Source organism: Lemur catta, chromosome 1 (assembly GCF_020740605.2).
Source record: "Lemur catta isolate mLemCat1 chromosome 1, mLemCat1.pri, whole genome shotgun sequence".
In the NCBI taxonomy this organism is placed as follows: domain Eukaryota; kingdom Metazoa; phylum Chordata; class Mammalia; order Primates; family Lemuridae; genus Lemur; species Lemur catta.
In genome coordinates this window covers 217,615,730-217,634,122 of record NC_059128.1, presented here as the reverse complement: position 1 = coordinate 217,634,122, position 18,393 = coordinate 217,615,730, and the positions used below count along the sequence as shown (strand labels likewise).

The window sequence follows — 18,393 nt, the reverse complement described above, 5'->3', positions numbered from 1 at the left end:
TGTTTCAGTTTATCCTTTATCTCCATATTAGAAATTGCCTCTCTCTGCTTTGCTTTCTGTTTACTTTTACAGGATTTCTTCTCTCTCTCTCTCTTTCTGTATTAACATTTTGAAAGGGAAGGAGGTAGGTGATTGTGCAAGTGCTCCATCTGCCATCTTCTGAAAGCCCACAATAACTACTCTTGAAATTTAATTCCTGAGAGGAGGCCCCACTTCATTTATAGAGAGAAAAGCAAAATTAGCCGATTTATCTTCGTTCTCTAAAGCTTTTCTCCAACTTTTCAGCAGATTTAGTGTTCAGTGTTTGTGGATCTTTTAAAAAATTGGTTAAATAAAGTAAATTGGTATAATGATATATTTTGTTGTCTCTGAGATGCTTTGATGCTTGATCTTACCAGATCTTATGTATCAATGGAATGGTTTCACATAACCAGTCACAACTGCTACCTGATGTGATTGATATCATATAATATAGATGCATCCCAATTTTAGAGATATTAACATGTGAAAAAAGAATATGTCTAGGAGTTGTATAAAATTGGCTAATTGTTCACAGTTCTCCTCCCCATTATTTTCTCATTGATTGATCTCTCCAATTAATTTATTGTTTCTCTTGTATGTGTGTTTAAAATAGGTTTTTGTTTGAATTTTTTTCACTCAAAAATGTTTTTAAAGTAAGGTCAGGGATAGTAGTAACAACCAGAAGTGTTCAAGCTGAAACTCTAAATTCTATCTCTTTACTTCAGCCTATTCTCAACACAGCGGTTCTACTAACCATGTCTGATCTCCATATACTTTCGAATTTTCTACTGTTAGCAGAAAGGAGTCCATGGATAATCAGACTCAAAATTTTTGGAACTGTGAGAACCTTCTGTTTTTTGCAGAGCTAGTCTCTAAACCCAGCAGCTTGTAGGAATGAAATGAGAGAAATTTGTCTCTATTTCTTCTGCTTCTAATGTCTGTCTCTCCTCTCCCATGGGTTGCTAGGCATCTAACTAACCAGCTTTGTTTGTATTTTGTTTCACTTATGTTACTAATCTAGTAGTGCTCATTTGTTCCTTGGACAAAAAAATTTGTTTTTAATTCACTGAAAATGGCCATAATGTTCCATTTGAAAATGGAATGAGTGAGTTGAATTTTATGAAGCAAGGCATCAAATGTTTTCCTTTCAGATTCTGGAAGAAGCAACTGAAGAAGAAACAGCACTTCATAATCGAATTATGCCCACAGTGGTTCGTCCTCCCAAACAGTTGCTTCCTGAATCTATACCTGCAGGAAACCAAGAAATGGTATGAAATCACATAAAGCTGGATAATACTGTTGATGCTTACTTAAATTTAAATTTAATTCTTACTTTGAAATGTTGCCAGAAGAGGGAGTCGTATGTGCTTTATTTAACTTGTATGCAGATAATGAATATTTTAACTGTATTTATCAGAAATTACACCTCTGGTGTATTGCAGGCATTCTTTGTAAAAGTGTTGAGATTTAATTCTTACTACCATTAATTTTCTTTCCTATTTACTGAACAGCTTAATGTCTTGTGATTAGTCCTTTTAGATAGCATCTAAATTTCTAGAATTTAATAAAAAGAATATGTGAAAGGCTTTATTTTTAGATGAATTATAGTCCCCTTAGTGTAGTCTGGTGGCAAACTTTTGTGCCTTCATTAACACTATGGATTTCTCAGAATCATTTAAAGTCTGGATTAGAGTAACATGGACATCTTTGCAAGCCAAGTCATAGGCTAGATACGAATGCTGGAATGTCTCTACATACTTATCAGGGTGACCAGTGTAGCTTCCCAGATCCTGCTTTATTTGTTTGAACTCTACTAAACTAAAAGGCTTATGGACCAGGGGTGGTCTGAACTCCCTCGCTGTTTCCACCAAGGGCAGTAGCTGAGTTGCCTTTCTCCATGGTTGAGGTACATACAGCACCACCACCCCCTTTGTAGGGTCCCCTTTAGGCCTCCCTGGATATGGGGGCAGCTCAGAACAGGTGGGAACCTGAGGAGGATCTCTTAACACCACAGTCTTACTTGGCTCCAAACATCCTTTGCACCACTAAGGATTTTCCCATAAATAAAAGAAAGCTTGTATATATTGTAAAAAAAAAAAAATATATATATATATATATATATACACACACACACACACACACACATATATATATTCCCCTTAGTTTATTTTAGTAGTTAATATTTTCATGATACTAGAATATTTGAAAATATTTAAGAACATACTTTTTAAAAAATGGGAGATAGTATAGAAAGAATCTTAAAGCCTGACTTTGAAATAAAGTTCCTTGCTTTTTTCTAGGTAATGTTTTGTAGGTGCTTAGTAAATTTTTTCTAACGTGAATATGTTAATAGACTTAATGTGTATTATTTCTTTATTCTTGTTTTGCTTTGTTTTTAGGAGCTGTTTGAACTTCCAGTAAGTGAAGAATGTTTACTTGTTACCTGAGTATATTTGTTTTTATTCTGAAAGAATAATAAATGCTTTGTGCATCTTTTGAAACTGTGTAGGCTATTTATGAGATAGGAATTGTTCGCCAGTTCCCATTTTCTTCTGCTTTGCAACGTATGAGTGTGGTTGCAAGGGTGCTGGGGGATAAGAAAATGGATGCCTACATGAAAGGAGCACCTGAGGTCATTGCCAGTCTTTGTAAACCTGAAACGGGTAAGGGAATAACTATGCTTTGGATAAAATTCTGATATTTGTATAAGCTCCTATTAGCACTTGTAACAATGAAATGTGCTTTTTCTTTTAAAAGTTCCTGTTGATTTTGAAAAAGTTTTGGAAGACTTCACTAAACAGGGCTTCCGTGTGATAGCTCTTGCACACAGAAAATTGGAGTCAAAATTGACATGGCATAAAGTACAAAATATTAGCAGGTGAGGTTGATGATCAGCTTTCCTACAGTTTTTCCAATATGCATCATTTAAGTTTATATAAGTCATGCACAATAACTTGCACCTGGTTGGGCATTTACTGAATAGTAATTGAATGTATGCAAACATATATAATATAGTGTTATTTTAGGTGATTGTGGTAAGAGTACATTTTTTCCCCACTGTCTAATTTCCTTTGTTTCTGTGTTGACTATTTACTTATGTTTGCTTATATTATTGTAACATGGTGTGTTTTTTCTTAGAACTCTTTGAAACATTTTCAGTTCATTAGTTAAATATTTATCCAGTGCCTACCGTGTAGCAGGCACATTCTAGGAATAGTAAACATAATTTTACAGAAGTTTATTTTCTCTGAATGACCTCTCACTTTTGCCCAGTGGTTGGATTCAAGTACTAGTTTGGTCAGAGTATCTTGAATTGCAGCAGCCACTCTGCTCCCACCCCACTTCTCTCCAAATCCCCTCACCCCACAAGTCAAATGGCATTACCAGTGTCACATTTCCATCTATGTATAAATAAGGGTTTCATATTCAAGGGTTGTCACTTTTACTGTCACTTATCTAGACTACCTACCTTTGAGGATAGCATTTTTGTTTAGGGATTTTTACATTTTATAAGCAGAAAGGAATATCTCTTGGCTTTCCTGCTAATTTTGCCTATATGGGGGTGGTGGTCATATTCTCAGTATGAGTGTTTAAAAACAAACGACAAAAATTAAAAAAAAAAAACTGTACCTAAATGATCTGATGGATATGCGTGGTTGGGAACCACAGATGTATCATATTAATATTATATCCTAATTCCTCCAGAGGGGACATTAATCTCTTCTCTATGGCTTCACCTTTTGCCAGTTTCCCCTTAAAGACTTACTAAATTACCTATAGTTCATGAGCCTTTCATTCAGACATCTTTCTATGCCATTGGATAGGCTGTTCCTTCTGTCCAGAATACACTCTCCCTCCCTGTCAACTTTCTTCTTTCTGTTTCATCTTTTGCCTGACACCCTCTCTGTGGTTCCATTCTATCTTTTAGGAACAGGTTTTAGCATTTCTCTTAGAGCTTCAACCTTCATATCTCGAATGTTGGGCTATTCATTAATTAGGGGGCAAGATTTCCATGAGCTGTATCATTCACAGGAGACTTAGGAAACCAACTGAAGCCGGAAACCAGTGTCCTATAGCAAAATGGCTCTGTGCTTTTGACACAGTAGTTTCACATTGATGCCACTTTATGCTTTCAAATGCAATTTCAGCTTTCAAGGCTTTTTTCTCGTTACCACCATCAGTATCATTTATATTAATTTTCTCAACTATTCTTTGATACTTTTACCACCCATTGTTATATATTACTTATTTCAAAGATGCTTAGGTTTCATTGGTATGCATTTCGAACACCTTTTGTGGAATTTTTGTGTAGAAATATCACTTGGTTATTGAAAGTCTGAAATTCTGGCCCCTAACCTCAAGCCTCCTTTCCCCATTGAAAAAAACACTCTATGATATAATTTTGGTAGCTTGAGATTTCTTACGAATGCGGCTATATCACTGAACAGACTTTATCTAATATCATGCAGAAGCATATATTATTAATATTTTTGTGTGTCTCTCTGGTTGCATGTCTGTTTCCAACAAAATGGTCTTGAGAGTTGAGATCATGCCTTTTCATCTTTGACCTCCCAGTGACTAACATAATGCTTGATGCACTGTGGATACTCAGTTATTGAAAAATAGCATCTTGATAGCTATATTGATTATTATTTTCAAAGACCCATCTCTGGGTACTGAGTAGATCTCATTGTTGGACTGCTAATGGTTCTTGTATCTCATTTCCAGCATCCAGAATTGTGTTATAGAATTGATCAAAGACTTGATAATGAATCTACTATAACTGTATCAATCAAAAGTGCTTGTGGTACAGTTTTTTCCTTTTAACATTTAAGTTAGGGTATGTTGTAGGGGGACAGTAAAGAACAGATTTATGCTTATGCATTTTTGCATAGAATATAAGATGAATATTCTTTAGTACTAGTGTTTTACAAAGATACATATTTCCAAATGATTTTTATATTTCATATTTCAAAGGTTAAAATTTAATTTCACAAGTATTTCTTGGGAATTGCTTTTTCAGATTAAATTTTTTTGAGATATTAAACTCATAAATACACACATGGTTTATTCAGCGTATAGAATGCTTGAATTTATAATTTATAGATATTTTAAATTGCTTTATCAGCATGAAGGGAACAAGACTTACTCTATTTACTAAATCACTATGTGTTAAAACTTCTTTTTCTGCAGAGATACAATTGAAAACAACATGGATTTTATGGGATTAATTATAATGCAGAACAAATTAAAGCAAGAAACCCCTGCAGTACTTGAAGATTTGCATAAAGCCAACATTCGCACTGTCATGGTCACAGGTTAGACTTTATAAAAGAACACAGGAAAAAATTAAGCATGACTCTTAGAGTTCAAGTTATATATTATTGAGGAATGATCAATTAATTACAAAAGCATATTATATAGTAGCTCCATCCTATGTTGTCCTGTTTTAGCACCAGATATTTTCCTAAGGTATAAGATAACTTTGCAATACTCTCTTTGAGGTCTAGGAAATTCTATAAATAGAAAGTATAGTGAAATTTTATAATAAAGGGTACACTATACTTTTTGTTGTCTCTCTTTATTCATATATTTCTTATAGCTCTTATTATACCTTGTTTTGTGTTAGTTACTTGTAGATTTGCCTTCTCTGCTAGAATATAAGGTTCTTGAGGGCTAGGAGTATGTTTTACTCATTTTGAGTCTTCTGCCATTTTTAGAACAACTAAGTGCATAGAAAATGATTGACAGATTTTTGTTAGAATTAAATTTTTATGTCAGATATTATATTATTCTAGGTTGAATTCATAGTAGTGAAAATAACCTCTTTTTTGGTTTGTTTTTTGACTAGTACATCTGAATGATTCTTCTGGTGTTACTGTGCTGTTGATAACTTCAGATAACTTCTATTTCTTAGCTATGTAAAATTGTGGTAGCTCTGGTTTTTTTCCTTAGCAAACAATCAGATTTAAGATGTTTACTTTTTGGCATTTATATGTTCAGTAAGACTTACATGAAAAAGCCTGTGTACATTTTTTTTGTTTTAAACTATGAGATCCATCTAATAGCATACTTCTTGCCATGTATCTCAAGGTAAACTGAGTCCATTAGCATCCCAGTAATTCTAAAGTTTCATTGGTCAAGGCACTTTTCATCTGTATCTCTTCTTCCTCCTTCTTTGCCAGAATATATGTCTTTGTGTCTCTAGGGTCACAGGAAGATGCCCTTGAAAATAGTGTGTGAGAACTAGGGAAAGAAATACCTTGGTTCTGGTAGCAGTGGGATCCCCAAACCTTTGTCTGCTTCTCTCCCTTAAGATCCTGTCCTTGCTTCTCTTCAGTTCTTTCCTTCTCAAGATGAGAAGTTGTTTCTCTTGCTTTTTGTTACATCTATTCTCATTAGCTTTCTTAACTTTTTTTTTGTGTGTGTGTAATCTTGCTTTTGTAATTCATCCTTTTCTATGATGTTGTGCTAGTGTTCTTACACAGACCACCAGTCACTCACTCCTAGGTTATTTCAGCAAATATTTATTGAGCGTCTGCTCTGTGTATAGCACTGTGCCATGTATTGTGTGCATACAAATAGTGCATGACTGGAAAAGATTGAAAATTGTATTTGGCTTTAAAAATTGTGGGTGAGAATGTTTTGTCTGTTTAGCGTATACATGCTTTGCATGATTTGAGGCTTCCTTTGAAGTATTCCCAGATTTTGCTACTTTTAAACTCTAGGGGTAAGGACCATAAACTATCCTCATACTGCGCAGCCCAGTCATGAGGACTGTAGTAGATTCTCAGTAAGTGCTTGTTTGATACCTTCATGTTTCCATTTTAATTTTAATGCCTTTAAAATATTTTGAAAATTAGGTGACAACATGCTGACTGCTGTTTCTGTGGCTAGAGACTGTGGGATGATTCTACCTCAGGATAAGGTTATTATTGCTGAAGCATTACCTCCAAAGGATGGGAAACTTGCCAAGATAAATTGGCATTATGCAGACTCCCTGACACAGTGCAGTAATTCATCAGCAATTAACTCGGAGGTAATGTCAAGATTAATTCTCCATTTTGAAGCTTGCTTGTTTAAATTTAGTCTGAAAAACTAAAAAGTAGTTCATTAAAACACAGTAAAACAAAAACTAGATGAAAATAGAAGCCTGAACTAGATCCTTAGATTATGATTCATTAGGACTTGGGTAAACCCAGGAATCTCAATGTGTGAATTTAGATATTTAGCCAAAATTGAGAACCATAGTCTTAAAGTATGAGAATACCGAATATTTATCTTATTTTTAAAGTAATTATCAATAAATGATGCTGGTGGTCCATAACAGTCATGGATCATTTCAAATTGAAGCTGATATTTAATCTTTAAATTTGGAACAAACATATTTAAAATAGAATTGTGTTACTTGGTTTGGATGCCTAAATTTTGTTCTGGCTATCTCATACACAGGCTATTCCAATTAAATTGGTCCATGATAGCTTAGAGGATCTTCAGGTGACTCGTTATCATTTTGCAATGAATGGAAAATCATTTTCTGTGATACTGGAGCATTTTCAAGACCTTGTTCCTAAAGTAAGTGATGTGGGTTTATGTATGTGTTCACATGACTATGTTGTGAGCAGTATTTTTAAGAAATTCGTATTTTTTTTCCAGTTGATGTTGCACGGCACTGTGTTTGCTCGTATGGCACCTGATCAGAAGACACAGTTGGTAGAAGCATTGCAAAATGTTGAGTAAGTATTGTTGGAGTTTTGTTTTTGTTTTTATGAATTAGCTTCATTTTCGATCCGAGAAAAGTAACATATTTTATACATATATGTAATTGTCACCTACAGTGAGGTAGGTGAAAACTTTAAGTGCTTCTTTATAAGAGGCTTATGTGCTTATTTATTTATAAAGTATGGTTTCTATAATTCTTTCTCCAAGTAACACCTATGAGGTAGAGTTCATTCATCAAGGAGCTCTATCTTGATAGAAGTGACTATATACGTAGTTTTAGTCAATAGTTATACTTAAGGTTTTGGAGGCGGAAATCTTTGCTGATAACTTTAAAAATGAGTATCCTAAAGACTATCTAGGCACAAGCCTGTTTGCACTAAAGATGAGGACATTGAGACACTGAAATGATTTGCCTATATTGTGACACAAATAGGATGATAGTCCACGTATTTCCCTTGCAGGTTGGTGGTGTTTGCAAAGCAACATGCCTGTGGTCATTGTAATGAAAGGATTCATTAGTTTCAGGGAGGAAATTGGTCTATTAGCTCTGTATAGAAATCTTAGTAAGTTAAATGTCGTGTATTTTAAGGACTTAATTAAAATCTTAAAATTGTTTTGTTTCCCAGCTATTTTGTTGGGATGTGTGGTGATGGCGCAAATGATTGTGGTGTAAGTATAGTTTTTGTGATTTAGTTTTGTAGTTCTTATTCTAGCCTAAATCATATTCATAAAACTTAACCACTTTTCTTGAAATTATTAGGCTTTGAAGAGAGCACACGGGGGTATTTCCCTGTCAGAGCTTGAAGCTTCGGTGGCATCTCCCTTTACCTCTAAAACTCCTAGTATTTCCTGTGTGCCAAACCTTATCAGGTAGTACAATTTTAAAATTTTCTCATCTCTTTGTATCTTGCTCTAATAGTACAGAAGGGAAAATTATCATAAAAAGTAACATAAATTGTTTAATGGTGTATTAGCAGGTGTCCAATCTGTAACTTATAGTAACTGATTGATTGCTACTCCTCATCTCTTCCAGTTCTACTTTGGCTTAGTTCTTTTAGTGGACAAGTGCTTTGTTGTAGCTGCTTAATGTTGATGTTCGTCTGTCAAGATATAATTGTGGTTTGGAGGAGGAATTTAAAATGCTTTTATTAACATACCAACATTTCTTTTCATAGGGAAGGCCGTGCTGCTTTAATAACTTCCTTCTGTGTGTTTAAATTTATGGCATTGTACAGCATCATCCAGTACTTCAGTGTTACTCTCCTGTATTCTGTGAGTATTAACATTGTGTACAGGGATGACACTTGATGTTAAGACATTTAAATTAAGATGTTGAGCATATATATTTGATTTTGAACACATCCAATAAAATGGAGTTTATATAAGTTGTATCTGTAAATTTACTTTTGGTTTAATGTAGTTTGAGTAGTAGATTGAAAATCTCACTAATCTGGAACAGCATTTTTCTTAATAAAAACAACTGTGGCTTCAGCCTTGGGAATAAATGATGATTGTATTCTTTTTTGCTTTTAGTGCAGATTGGACATCTTTAACACTTCAAAATGTCAAGCTATGGAATATTTCAGAATTGTAATTAGCTTTGCCATACATTTATAGGAAATGGCCAGAATGAAAAAAGATGTTTCGGCAATAGTTTGTAGGACTTTATGCATTTAGAGAAAAAGCTAAGCAGTGGTATCCATAGGTATTCTATTGGATTTTATAATTGAAGTGTTCTCATTGTAGATTTTTCTCTAAATGGACATTGGTGGCATCCCAAAGAATCTTTGTGAAACTATAAGGAAGCTTAAAGATGCTAATTTACAAGGTTGAATATTTTGAGTAAAATATTTATGTTTTCTTTTTGCCAGAAAACTTTTTAAAGGTTTTTTTGGAATGATTTTTAAGGTGATGCCATTTATACTAATATATTAAATTGAGTGCTTAAATATATGTTATATTTGATTAATTTAAAAGGCAAATGCATTTCAATTTTAAGCAGGTCCGAGTATCATTTTGAAGTCATCGCTATGGGGGCGGGGGGGAGACAAAAACCTGGGGATAATGCTATAAAAATGGTTCCTGAAAACTAATTATGTTTTAAAAATTACTTCTGTAGATCTTAAGTAACCTAGGAGACTTCCAGTTTCTCTTCATTGATCTGGCAATCATTTTGGTAGTGGTATTTACAAGTGAGTAATTTGCTTTGTTAATTGATTTTAAAGCATATGAAATTCTTATGTGACTTCTTAAACTTTGATAAATTTACATCAACAGTTGTAACATACCTCATACTTCTCCACATTCCTTATAAATAAACAAAATTCTTTTATTACCGGTTCATATTTTTCCCCATTTGTTTTACTGTTCTGTCTGTATTTTTTCCCTTAAATTTAAAATTTATTTAAATTTCAATTTCTTTAATTTTCCTTAAATAAAGCCATTCTCTTATGTAACTAAATACACTTATCAAGATCAGGAAGTTTAGCACTGGTATAATATTATCTGCCCAAAGTTTATATTCTGGTTTTGTCATTTGTCCCAATAATGTCCTTTATCCTTTATACCCATTTTTCCCCTAGTTCCCTAGATTAGAACCAGGATGTAATCTAGGCCTACAAATTTCATTTAGTTACCATGTCTCTTTAGTCTTTTTAAATTTGGAATAGTCCCTTTTCCTTTTTTGGGGCATCTTGACATTATACATTTATGAATCAGTATAGGCCAATGAGTATGGTATGGTTTTGTCTGATTTATTCTCATTAAACTCAGGCTGGGAATGTCACGGAACCGATACTGTGCTCTTCTAGATTCATCGTATAAAGAGGCATGTTCTAGCATTGGGACTATTAATATCAGAGTAAATAATGATAATGGGATATGACCCACTGGATCAAATAAAAATTCACAAATCCATCTATAAATAAATAATTGAAAGAGGAGGGAAAACTCTTACAGTAAAATGCTAACCAGTAAGTACGGAAGGACTGTTGTTAGACTGGTCTTACTGGTATTACTATAATCTTTGCTGTGGGAGCTGGTTCTGCGCATTGTAGGATGCTTAGCAGCATCTTTGGCCCCCTTCCTACTGGATGCCAGTAACACTCTCCAAATTGTGACAATGAAAAATATCTCCAGACATTGCCGACATTGCCAACTGTTCCCTTTGGGTGCAAAATTATTTCTGGTTGAAAACCACATAGACAATCTTTAGTAGATGATAAAACTAGTGAATGGAAGTTTGATGAGAAGCAGGGTTTTTACACCATCCCAAAGTATCTTTTTACAAGTTATTAATTACAAAGGAAAAATAGAAACTTGACAGTGGAAAAGTTGGAGGACACCACCTAAATAAGTGATCAAGCCTCTTTTTTGTAATGTTCCTGCTATGTTTATATTGCATTAAACTGTTAATTGTCTTTTTAAGAGGAAGAAATACGTATTTTAGTTGTTTTTTGTTAAGATGGATGCATTGTAGAGTGCTAAAGTTAGGGATTTTAGTGTACCCATCACCAGAATAGTGTACATTGTACCCAGTAGGTAATTGTTGATCTCTCACCCCTTTCCCACCCTCCTCTTTTCTTGGTTTCCAATGTTCATTATATACTTTATATCCATATATGCCCATTGTTTAGCTCCCCCTTATAAGTGAGAACATAAAGTATTTGGGTTTTCCATTCCTGAGATACTACACTTAGGATAATGGCTTCCAGTTCCAAGTTGCTGCAAAAGACATTCATTCCTTTTTACTGCTGAGTAGTACTCCATGGTATGTGTGTATATATACATACCACATTTTCTTTAACTGCTTGTTAGTTGATGGACACTTAGGTTGATTCTGTATCTTTGCAGTTGTGAATTGTGCCGTGAAATATGTATTATTTTAACTGTAGCTTTGCAATTAAGGATTCAGAAAATAATGGGTACTTAGTTAAATTTATAAGGGTCATAATTAATTTTGTAGTTTTTGTGCTTATGTTTAGTATTATGTTTATTTGTACTACTGTTGCCTCTTAGTTCCGACAGAAATGTAAAGAATAGATTATTCCTGAGGCATTTTTGAAACAGCCTAAATTGTTTACTTTTACAGATTACTTAAATATGTATGATAATCTGGTTTTTGGAGATTTTCATATTAAAGAATTGTTTGACAAAAACAAATTTTTTAAGTTCCTAAATGAATCTGATTATGTCTTTTATAGTGACAAGTCAATTCAAATGCAAACCTTTCCTCTTTTCTTTTCAATATAGTGAGTTTAAATCCTGCCTGGAAGGAACTTGTGGCACAAAGACCACCATCAGGTCTCGTATCCGGGGCCCTTCTCTTCTCGGTTTTGTCTCAGATTATCATCTGCATTGGATTTCAATCTTTGGGGTTTTTTTGGGTTAAGCAGCAACCTTGGTATGAAGTGTGGCATCCACATTCAGAGTAAGTTGGTCAATCCATGTGAAAATCTGTATAAAATGTGTGCAACATGTATGATGTAAAAATGAGTCTAGAAATTTATATAAAAGTTTGTATGGAGATTGATTTAAATGCTTAAATAGTTTGGCCTGGATTTGCTTTTGTTACATTGTAACTCCTATTTATAAGAAGGTGTTGAGGCAGGGTCCTAATAATCACTGCCAAGGTGGGACTGTAGACCAGTTTCTTAATTTGCTGCTGAGCCTTTCTTTTCTTATCTGTAAAATGAGGAAGTTGGAATTAATCTCTAGGGCCTTGTCTAAACCCAGAGCATTTGTGCTTTTAAATTTTCTTCCTCCAGTTTAAGAAATGGCATTTTAAAACTTAAAAAACAAGAGGTAAAATTGTCTTAACTCTTTCCAGAGTTCATTTGTAGCAGATTAACATTTTGTTACCACTTGCTTGTGTTTACAGTAGCTAATGTTTTAGTGATGGATGTTGGGGTCTTCTCGTACTCAGTTCCGTGTAGGCCTGACAGTGCTGAAGTAGAAATGAGGGAGAACCATAGCTAAAAAATACTGAGGCCATCTCAGTGCCAAGTGCTTTCCTGGGCATTTACACAGGTCATCTTAGACTCCACAGTAACCCTGTCATGAGGGAGGTGGTACCCACATTTACAGGTGAGGAAATAGGCTCAAAGAGAATAAATACTATTTCCTCAGCATTAAAGAATGATAGAGCTGGGCCGGGTGTGGTGGCTTACGCCTGTAATCCTAACACTCTGGGAGGCCTAGCCGGGCGGATTGTTTGAGCTCAGGAGTTCAAGACCAGCCTGAGCAAGAGCAAGACCCCATCTATACTAAAAAAAATAGAGGAAAATTAGCCAGGCATGGTTGCGTATGCCTGTAGTCCCAGCTATTCAGGAGGCTGAGGCAGGAGGATCACTTGAGCCCAGGAGTTTGAGGTTGCTGTGAGCTAGGCTGACACCACGGCACGCTAGCCCAGGCAGCAGAGTGAGACTCTGTCTCAAAAAAAAAAAAAAAAAGTGATAGAGCTGTCAAACCCATGGTCTGGTTGCTTTCACTATGCTAAAGTTATTCATAAAACCAAGGGGTGCTTGATCCTGATTTTTTAACTAATTGGAATGTTTGGCTAAAGAGAAAACCCTTAATACTCTTCTACCTGTTTACGTATCTTATCTTGATATTGTTGAGTCTTTTGCTGTAAACAGCACTTTATTTCTATTTTAATAGTGATTCAGGGTAGTTAAAGTAAAATTGGTTGCTTTTGGGAAATGAGTATTGTTTACTAATGCAAAATTTTTTTGTGTGTGTTCTAGTGCTTGTAATACAACAAGAAGCCTATATTGGAATTCTTCACACCTATACAATGAAACCGAACTTGACGAACATAATATACAAAATTATGAAAATACCACAGTGTTTTTTATTTCCAGTTTTCAGTACCTCATAGTAGCAATTGCCTTTTCAAAAGGAAAACCCTTCAGGCAACCTTGCTACAAGAATTGTAAGTTTGTTATTTATTGTGATTTTTTACCAGGCCTTCTCCCTTTATAACTGATGTAGAGGAGAAGAGTTATAACTGTCCTTTCCACAGTAAATAAGATCTTCACAGAAAGAATGAACTTAATGATTTAGATGGTTACTGTCTTGTTTTCTTTTCGTGGTAGTTGCCACCCTAAATTTAAAATTAGGTCACCAGCGCTAAACATTCCTGGTTTTCACATCCTGTCGCCTTTGGCTCCAATTTTTATTTCTGCAACCCATTTTAGAGGGAGTTAGAATTGGAAGCAGGAACAGAGCTTCCTCAGTTGGAACTGTGGACATTATACTTTCCTTCTGGGTGGTCTGTATAGCACCTGCTGTCTTTTCTTTATTTCTGACACTGGGACAGCCAGTGTTCACCTCTGGGATTCTTGCTTTCTGTCATCTTTGCATGCCACTGCAGAATGCCGGCTTGTGCCTCCGTGTACTTGTCTGTCTATGGCAATAACATACAGCATTTTGATTGATCAAACTTAGGGTCTATGGAAAAATATCAGTTACTATATGTAAATTGCAAGTTTTTAAATTGAGAATATACTAATATATGGGACAAGTTTTAGACTTTGCAGTATCTTGGAGTGACTAGGAGTTACTCTCTTCCTATAATTGTGAAGAGATGTCAGTGTGGTTGGCAGACTGCCAGGTCAGATTTCAGCATGTCATAGGAGTAACAACTATTAGCATCTCTATCTCATAATAGAGTTTATAAAGCATTTTCACAGACACTATCTTATGTATTTATTTTTTTTACTTATGCCCCATGTGGTTTGTAGTGCAAATTTTGTTACTTTATATTTTGGACAGGTAAGATTGGAATTTGTTTTTACTGGTAATTTTTCCTTTTTTTTTTCTTTTGGAACTGTTTCTTCTCTAACAAATAACATTATTATACATTTATTAGTTATATATTATTGTATAACTATGCTAGTAACTGTTACTGAGAATCATATTAGAACCATGCTGTGGGACAAAAAGCCTTCCATAGGTTTATCCCTGTGCTTCTAAGAGGATTTTATAACTAAAGGTAACACTATAAGGTGAATTTAATAATTAAGGTTGATATAAATGTTTTATTTTTAAATTTCATGCAGATATTGAGCACATCCAAGGGTAGCTAAAAACATTTATGAAAGAGTATTACTTTTTTAATATAAAGAAAACTGAGGCCAGGAGTGATAGCTCATAACCTGTCAATTGTAGTACTCTGAGAGGCCAAGGTGGGAGGTTCACTTGAGGTCAGGAGTTCGAGACCAGCCTGAGCAAGAGTGAGACCCACGTTTCTACCAAAAATAGAAAAAATTAGCCAGGCGTGGTGGTGCTCGCCTGTAGTCCCAGCAACTTGGGAGGCCAGCGCAGGAAGATCACTTGAGCCCAGGAGTTTGAGGTTGCCACTGCTCTCTACCCATGGCGACAGAGTGAAACACTGTCTCAAAAAAAGAAAACTGATATTCAGACTGGTTCCTAAGTAAGTTGACTGTATCAAGAAAGTTAATTTTAGAGAAGTAAGTAAATCTACTCTATCCATACTCTTAGAATTAAAAGAGAAAGGGACAATATTAGTTGCATGTTTTTAAAATGCATCTTTTATACGATTTGGAAAACATTTAAAAAATTAAATGCTTAAGAAATTTTATATTCTCATTTAATTTCTAATTGACTTGAATAAATACTACTTTATTGTTGACTACTGGACTATTTTTTAAAATCGTGTATTAAAAATTGTATTTTAGCAGAAATATAAGCACAAAACTATATTGTCCTTGCTATAAGTATAAGCAGCTTGTGCACTTCTGCCAGTGGATAAACAGAAGTACATTCTGTTATGAAATATGCCTCCTGAAAAATACAAAAGGAATGGTACAGCTGACATACACATTTTGCTAGTTTTCACCTGTTTTCTGTTCATCATCAGAGTCCATTGGAGCAGTTCTTTGCTAGGACCTGCCAGTTGTTGTTCTCTATTTATATACAATGTATAATGTATTAAATTTGTCTTGGGATTATTTTTAAAAATTAACCGCAGTTTTAGATGTTTAAGGCATTCTTTCCAGAGTTTTTTGCTTTCTTCTTCTCTTTCAATTTTATTCTACGTATCTGTCTTTCTTTTTTTTCTTTTTCTTTCTTTCTTTTTTTGAGACAAAATGTCGCTGTGTTACCCAGGCAGTGGCATGATCATAGCTCACTGTAACCTTGAATTCCCAGGCTTAAGAGATTCTTCTGCCTCAGCCTCCCAAGTACCTAATTTCAGTCCGTGGTTACCCATTTTCAACTAGTGCAGTTATATTTTCTCATTTGACTATACTTTCACTTCAAGGGCCATGGTGATAGGCACTCAATTCTTACACTCTCATTTAACTAGATGTGATTTCTTGGGATTTGGCTTCATTTTTTACTGAAGTTTCTTGCTTGATCCCTGCAGTTTACTGCTTGTGAAATCCAATTCCTTTCTCTGTCTATGAAGGCATTGTTACTGAATTGCCAGTATCTCTCCTGTTCAGGGCCTATGTATCATTTTCCTATTCATCTGCCATGACTAAATTGGTTGCAACAGTTCGGATACCTAGAGGTGGTACAGAATAAGGTGGCCTTAACAAAGATAAGTGACTGTGAAAAGGAAGGGGGATGGAAATAAAATTGCTTGAAATTTGTGGTTATAGATCAGAGGCCCCAGTTACTGTTTGGAGAACGAACAAGATAAGTATATACTGGGGATGAATATGGTATGTATATTTATTTTATGTAAGGTTTTATTTCTGAGTCACTAAGGGAAATATGAAGAAAATCTTCTATGGTACCTTATTTTGATGCCATATTCCGTCAACAAATCTTTCTTGGCATAAGCTGGAACATACTTAATAATAACTTGAATTTATATATTGCTTTATGTTTTGAGTACTTAAAAAATCTATTTTTTCCTATGGGATTCTTATCACATCCCCATTTTATAGATAAAATAAATTGACTCTCAATGACTTGTTCAGGATCGTGTAGCTTTTTTTTTTTTTTTTTGAGACAGACTCTCACTCTGTTCCCCAGCCAGGCTAGAGTGCCATGGTGGCAGCCTAGCTCACAGCAACCTCAGACTCCTGGGCTCAAGCAATCCTTCTGCCTTAGCCTCCTGAGTAGCTGGGACTACAGGCACACACGCCTGGCTAATTTTTCCTATTTTTAGTCACCTGGTTAATTTTTTTTTCTTTCTATTTTTAGTAGAGATGGGATCTCGCTCTTGTTCAGGCTGGTCTCAAACTCCTGACCTCAAGTGATCCTCTTCCCTTAGCCTTCTAGAGTACTAGGATTACAGGTGTGAGCTACTGTGCCCAGCTGGGATCATGTAGCTTTGTAGAAGAACCAATCTAAAACAGAATCTAAAGCTTTAACATAAGGAATACTCTTCCCTGGTCCACAATGACCATCAATCAACACAGAGTTTGTTTTGACAGCTATCGTCTGGCTAAGAATGTTTGCACTTTAATAGGATTACTAAGTGATCACTGATAATGCCAGAAGAATAGGCTACTAGAATTTATACCTCTCTAAAGTGAATACTTGATTTTTCCATTCTTGGTTGACATTCTTAATTGATTTTTAAATTTGTGTGATTATGTAAGTCCAGCAGCCATCTAGCTCACATGGTACCTTTTTTCAGTAGTGCCTCTTTTTCTCTTGTGGCTAAACAAAGATAGATTCCATTTTTTGTTTTCTCCTTCAGATGGAAATCTTGTCAGATTTTTAGAGGTGAGATCAAAGGGATGGCTCTGGGAGAGAGACATGAAAATTTGAGAAACACTGTTTAGGTAGATATAAGAAGCTTCTGAGCCTGAATCATTTTTTTCCTAATAACTTGCATGTGTTAAGAACTGGATCTCAAATCTCTTTTTGCTGTAGTTGTAAAAATGCAGTAGGGTTTGAAAAGCATTCAGTATGGGTTATTACTTTATTGAAATAAAACTCTTTTGCAGTTTCCCTGGGTCTCTGTGGCATTTGTATTCTGACCATTTCCTTTTATCCTTTTTCTGATTTTGTCTTTTTTCATTTCTGTGTTTCTCTACTTTGAACCAACACTTTTCTAAGCACTTTTTCTTTCACTGACCGTACTAACTACTTGAATGACTGTATAACGTAAATACTACTTTAGTTGCTGTATTTATGAAAGTGTTACATTTGCTATTGATAATTTAGTAGAATTTTTAAAAAATAAAAATCTATTAAAAATTGCTTTTTACCCAGCATACATCCCAAGTTTTTTCATTCTATTGGTCAGTGGCTCATAGTGGCAAAGAATCCCTACTTTTGACATGAGCATTAGTACAACTTTCATCCTAAGCTGCTGGAACTACATACACATGTGTATATATGGTATATATAGTTTTTTTTTAAATAGTGATCTGAAACCCAGAGGTATATATAGTTATATTAAATATATAAACATAAAAAAATAAATACCATAGTATTGTTTCTGTAAAATGATAAATTGACCCATTGTTTTGCACTGACATATTAGCAAAGATTATATTTGCAGATAACTCCCACATTTAAAAATAGCATTAAGACCCTTCATTTTCAGTCTATAAAAAGGACATTAACTTCTTTACCAATCTGAAAGTTTCATGAAAACGTTTTGATCGTCTTAGTACAGTGTGAGTTTGAAGCCAACTTCAAATAGGAACTTGTAAATAAATG

General features: G+C 34.7%; 1 protein-coding gene across 5 annotated transcripts in view; it reads left to right on the top strand.

The window, feature by feature from the left end:
* Positions 1–18,393, top strand: part of ATP13A3 (ATPase 13A3) — an 84,896-nt gene that overhangs the window by 47,236 nt on the left and 19,267 nt on the right. For all 5 annotated transcript variants that reach the window (XM_045539967.1, XM_045539963.1, XM_045539965.1 and 2 more), the window contains 14 exons: positions 1,173–1,289; positions 2,421–2,438; positions 2,531–2,684; positions 2,779–2,899; positions 5,215–5,339; positions 6,885–7,060; positions 7,474–7,596; positions 7,678–7,757; positions 8,370–8,412; positions 8,504–8,613; positions 8,919–9,015; positions 9,863–9,935; positions 11,995–12,172; positions 13,488–13,675. In XM_045539967.1, coding sequence (XP_045395923.1) covers positions 1,173–1,289; positions 2,421–2,438; positions 2,531–2,684; positions 2,779–2,899; positions 5,215–5,339; positions 6,885–7,060; positions 7,474–7,596; positions 7,678–7,757; positions 8,370–8,412; positions 8,504–8,613; positions 8,919–9,015; positions 9,863–9,935; positions 11,995–12,172; positions 13,488–13,675 — 1,603 coding nt within the window. The remainder of the gene's footprint in view (positions 1–1,172; positions 1,290–2,420; positions 2,439–2,530; positions 2,685–2,778; positions 2,900–5,214; positions 5,340–6,884; positions 7,061–7,473; positions 7,597–7,677; positions 7,758–8,369; positions 8,413–8,503; positions 8,614–8,918; positions 9,016–9,862; positions 9,936–11,994; positions 12,173–13,487; positions 13,676–18,393) is intronic.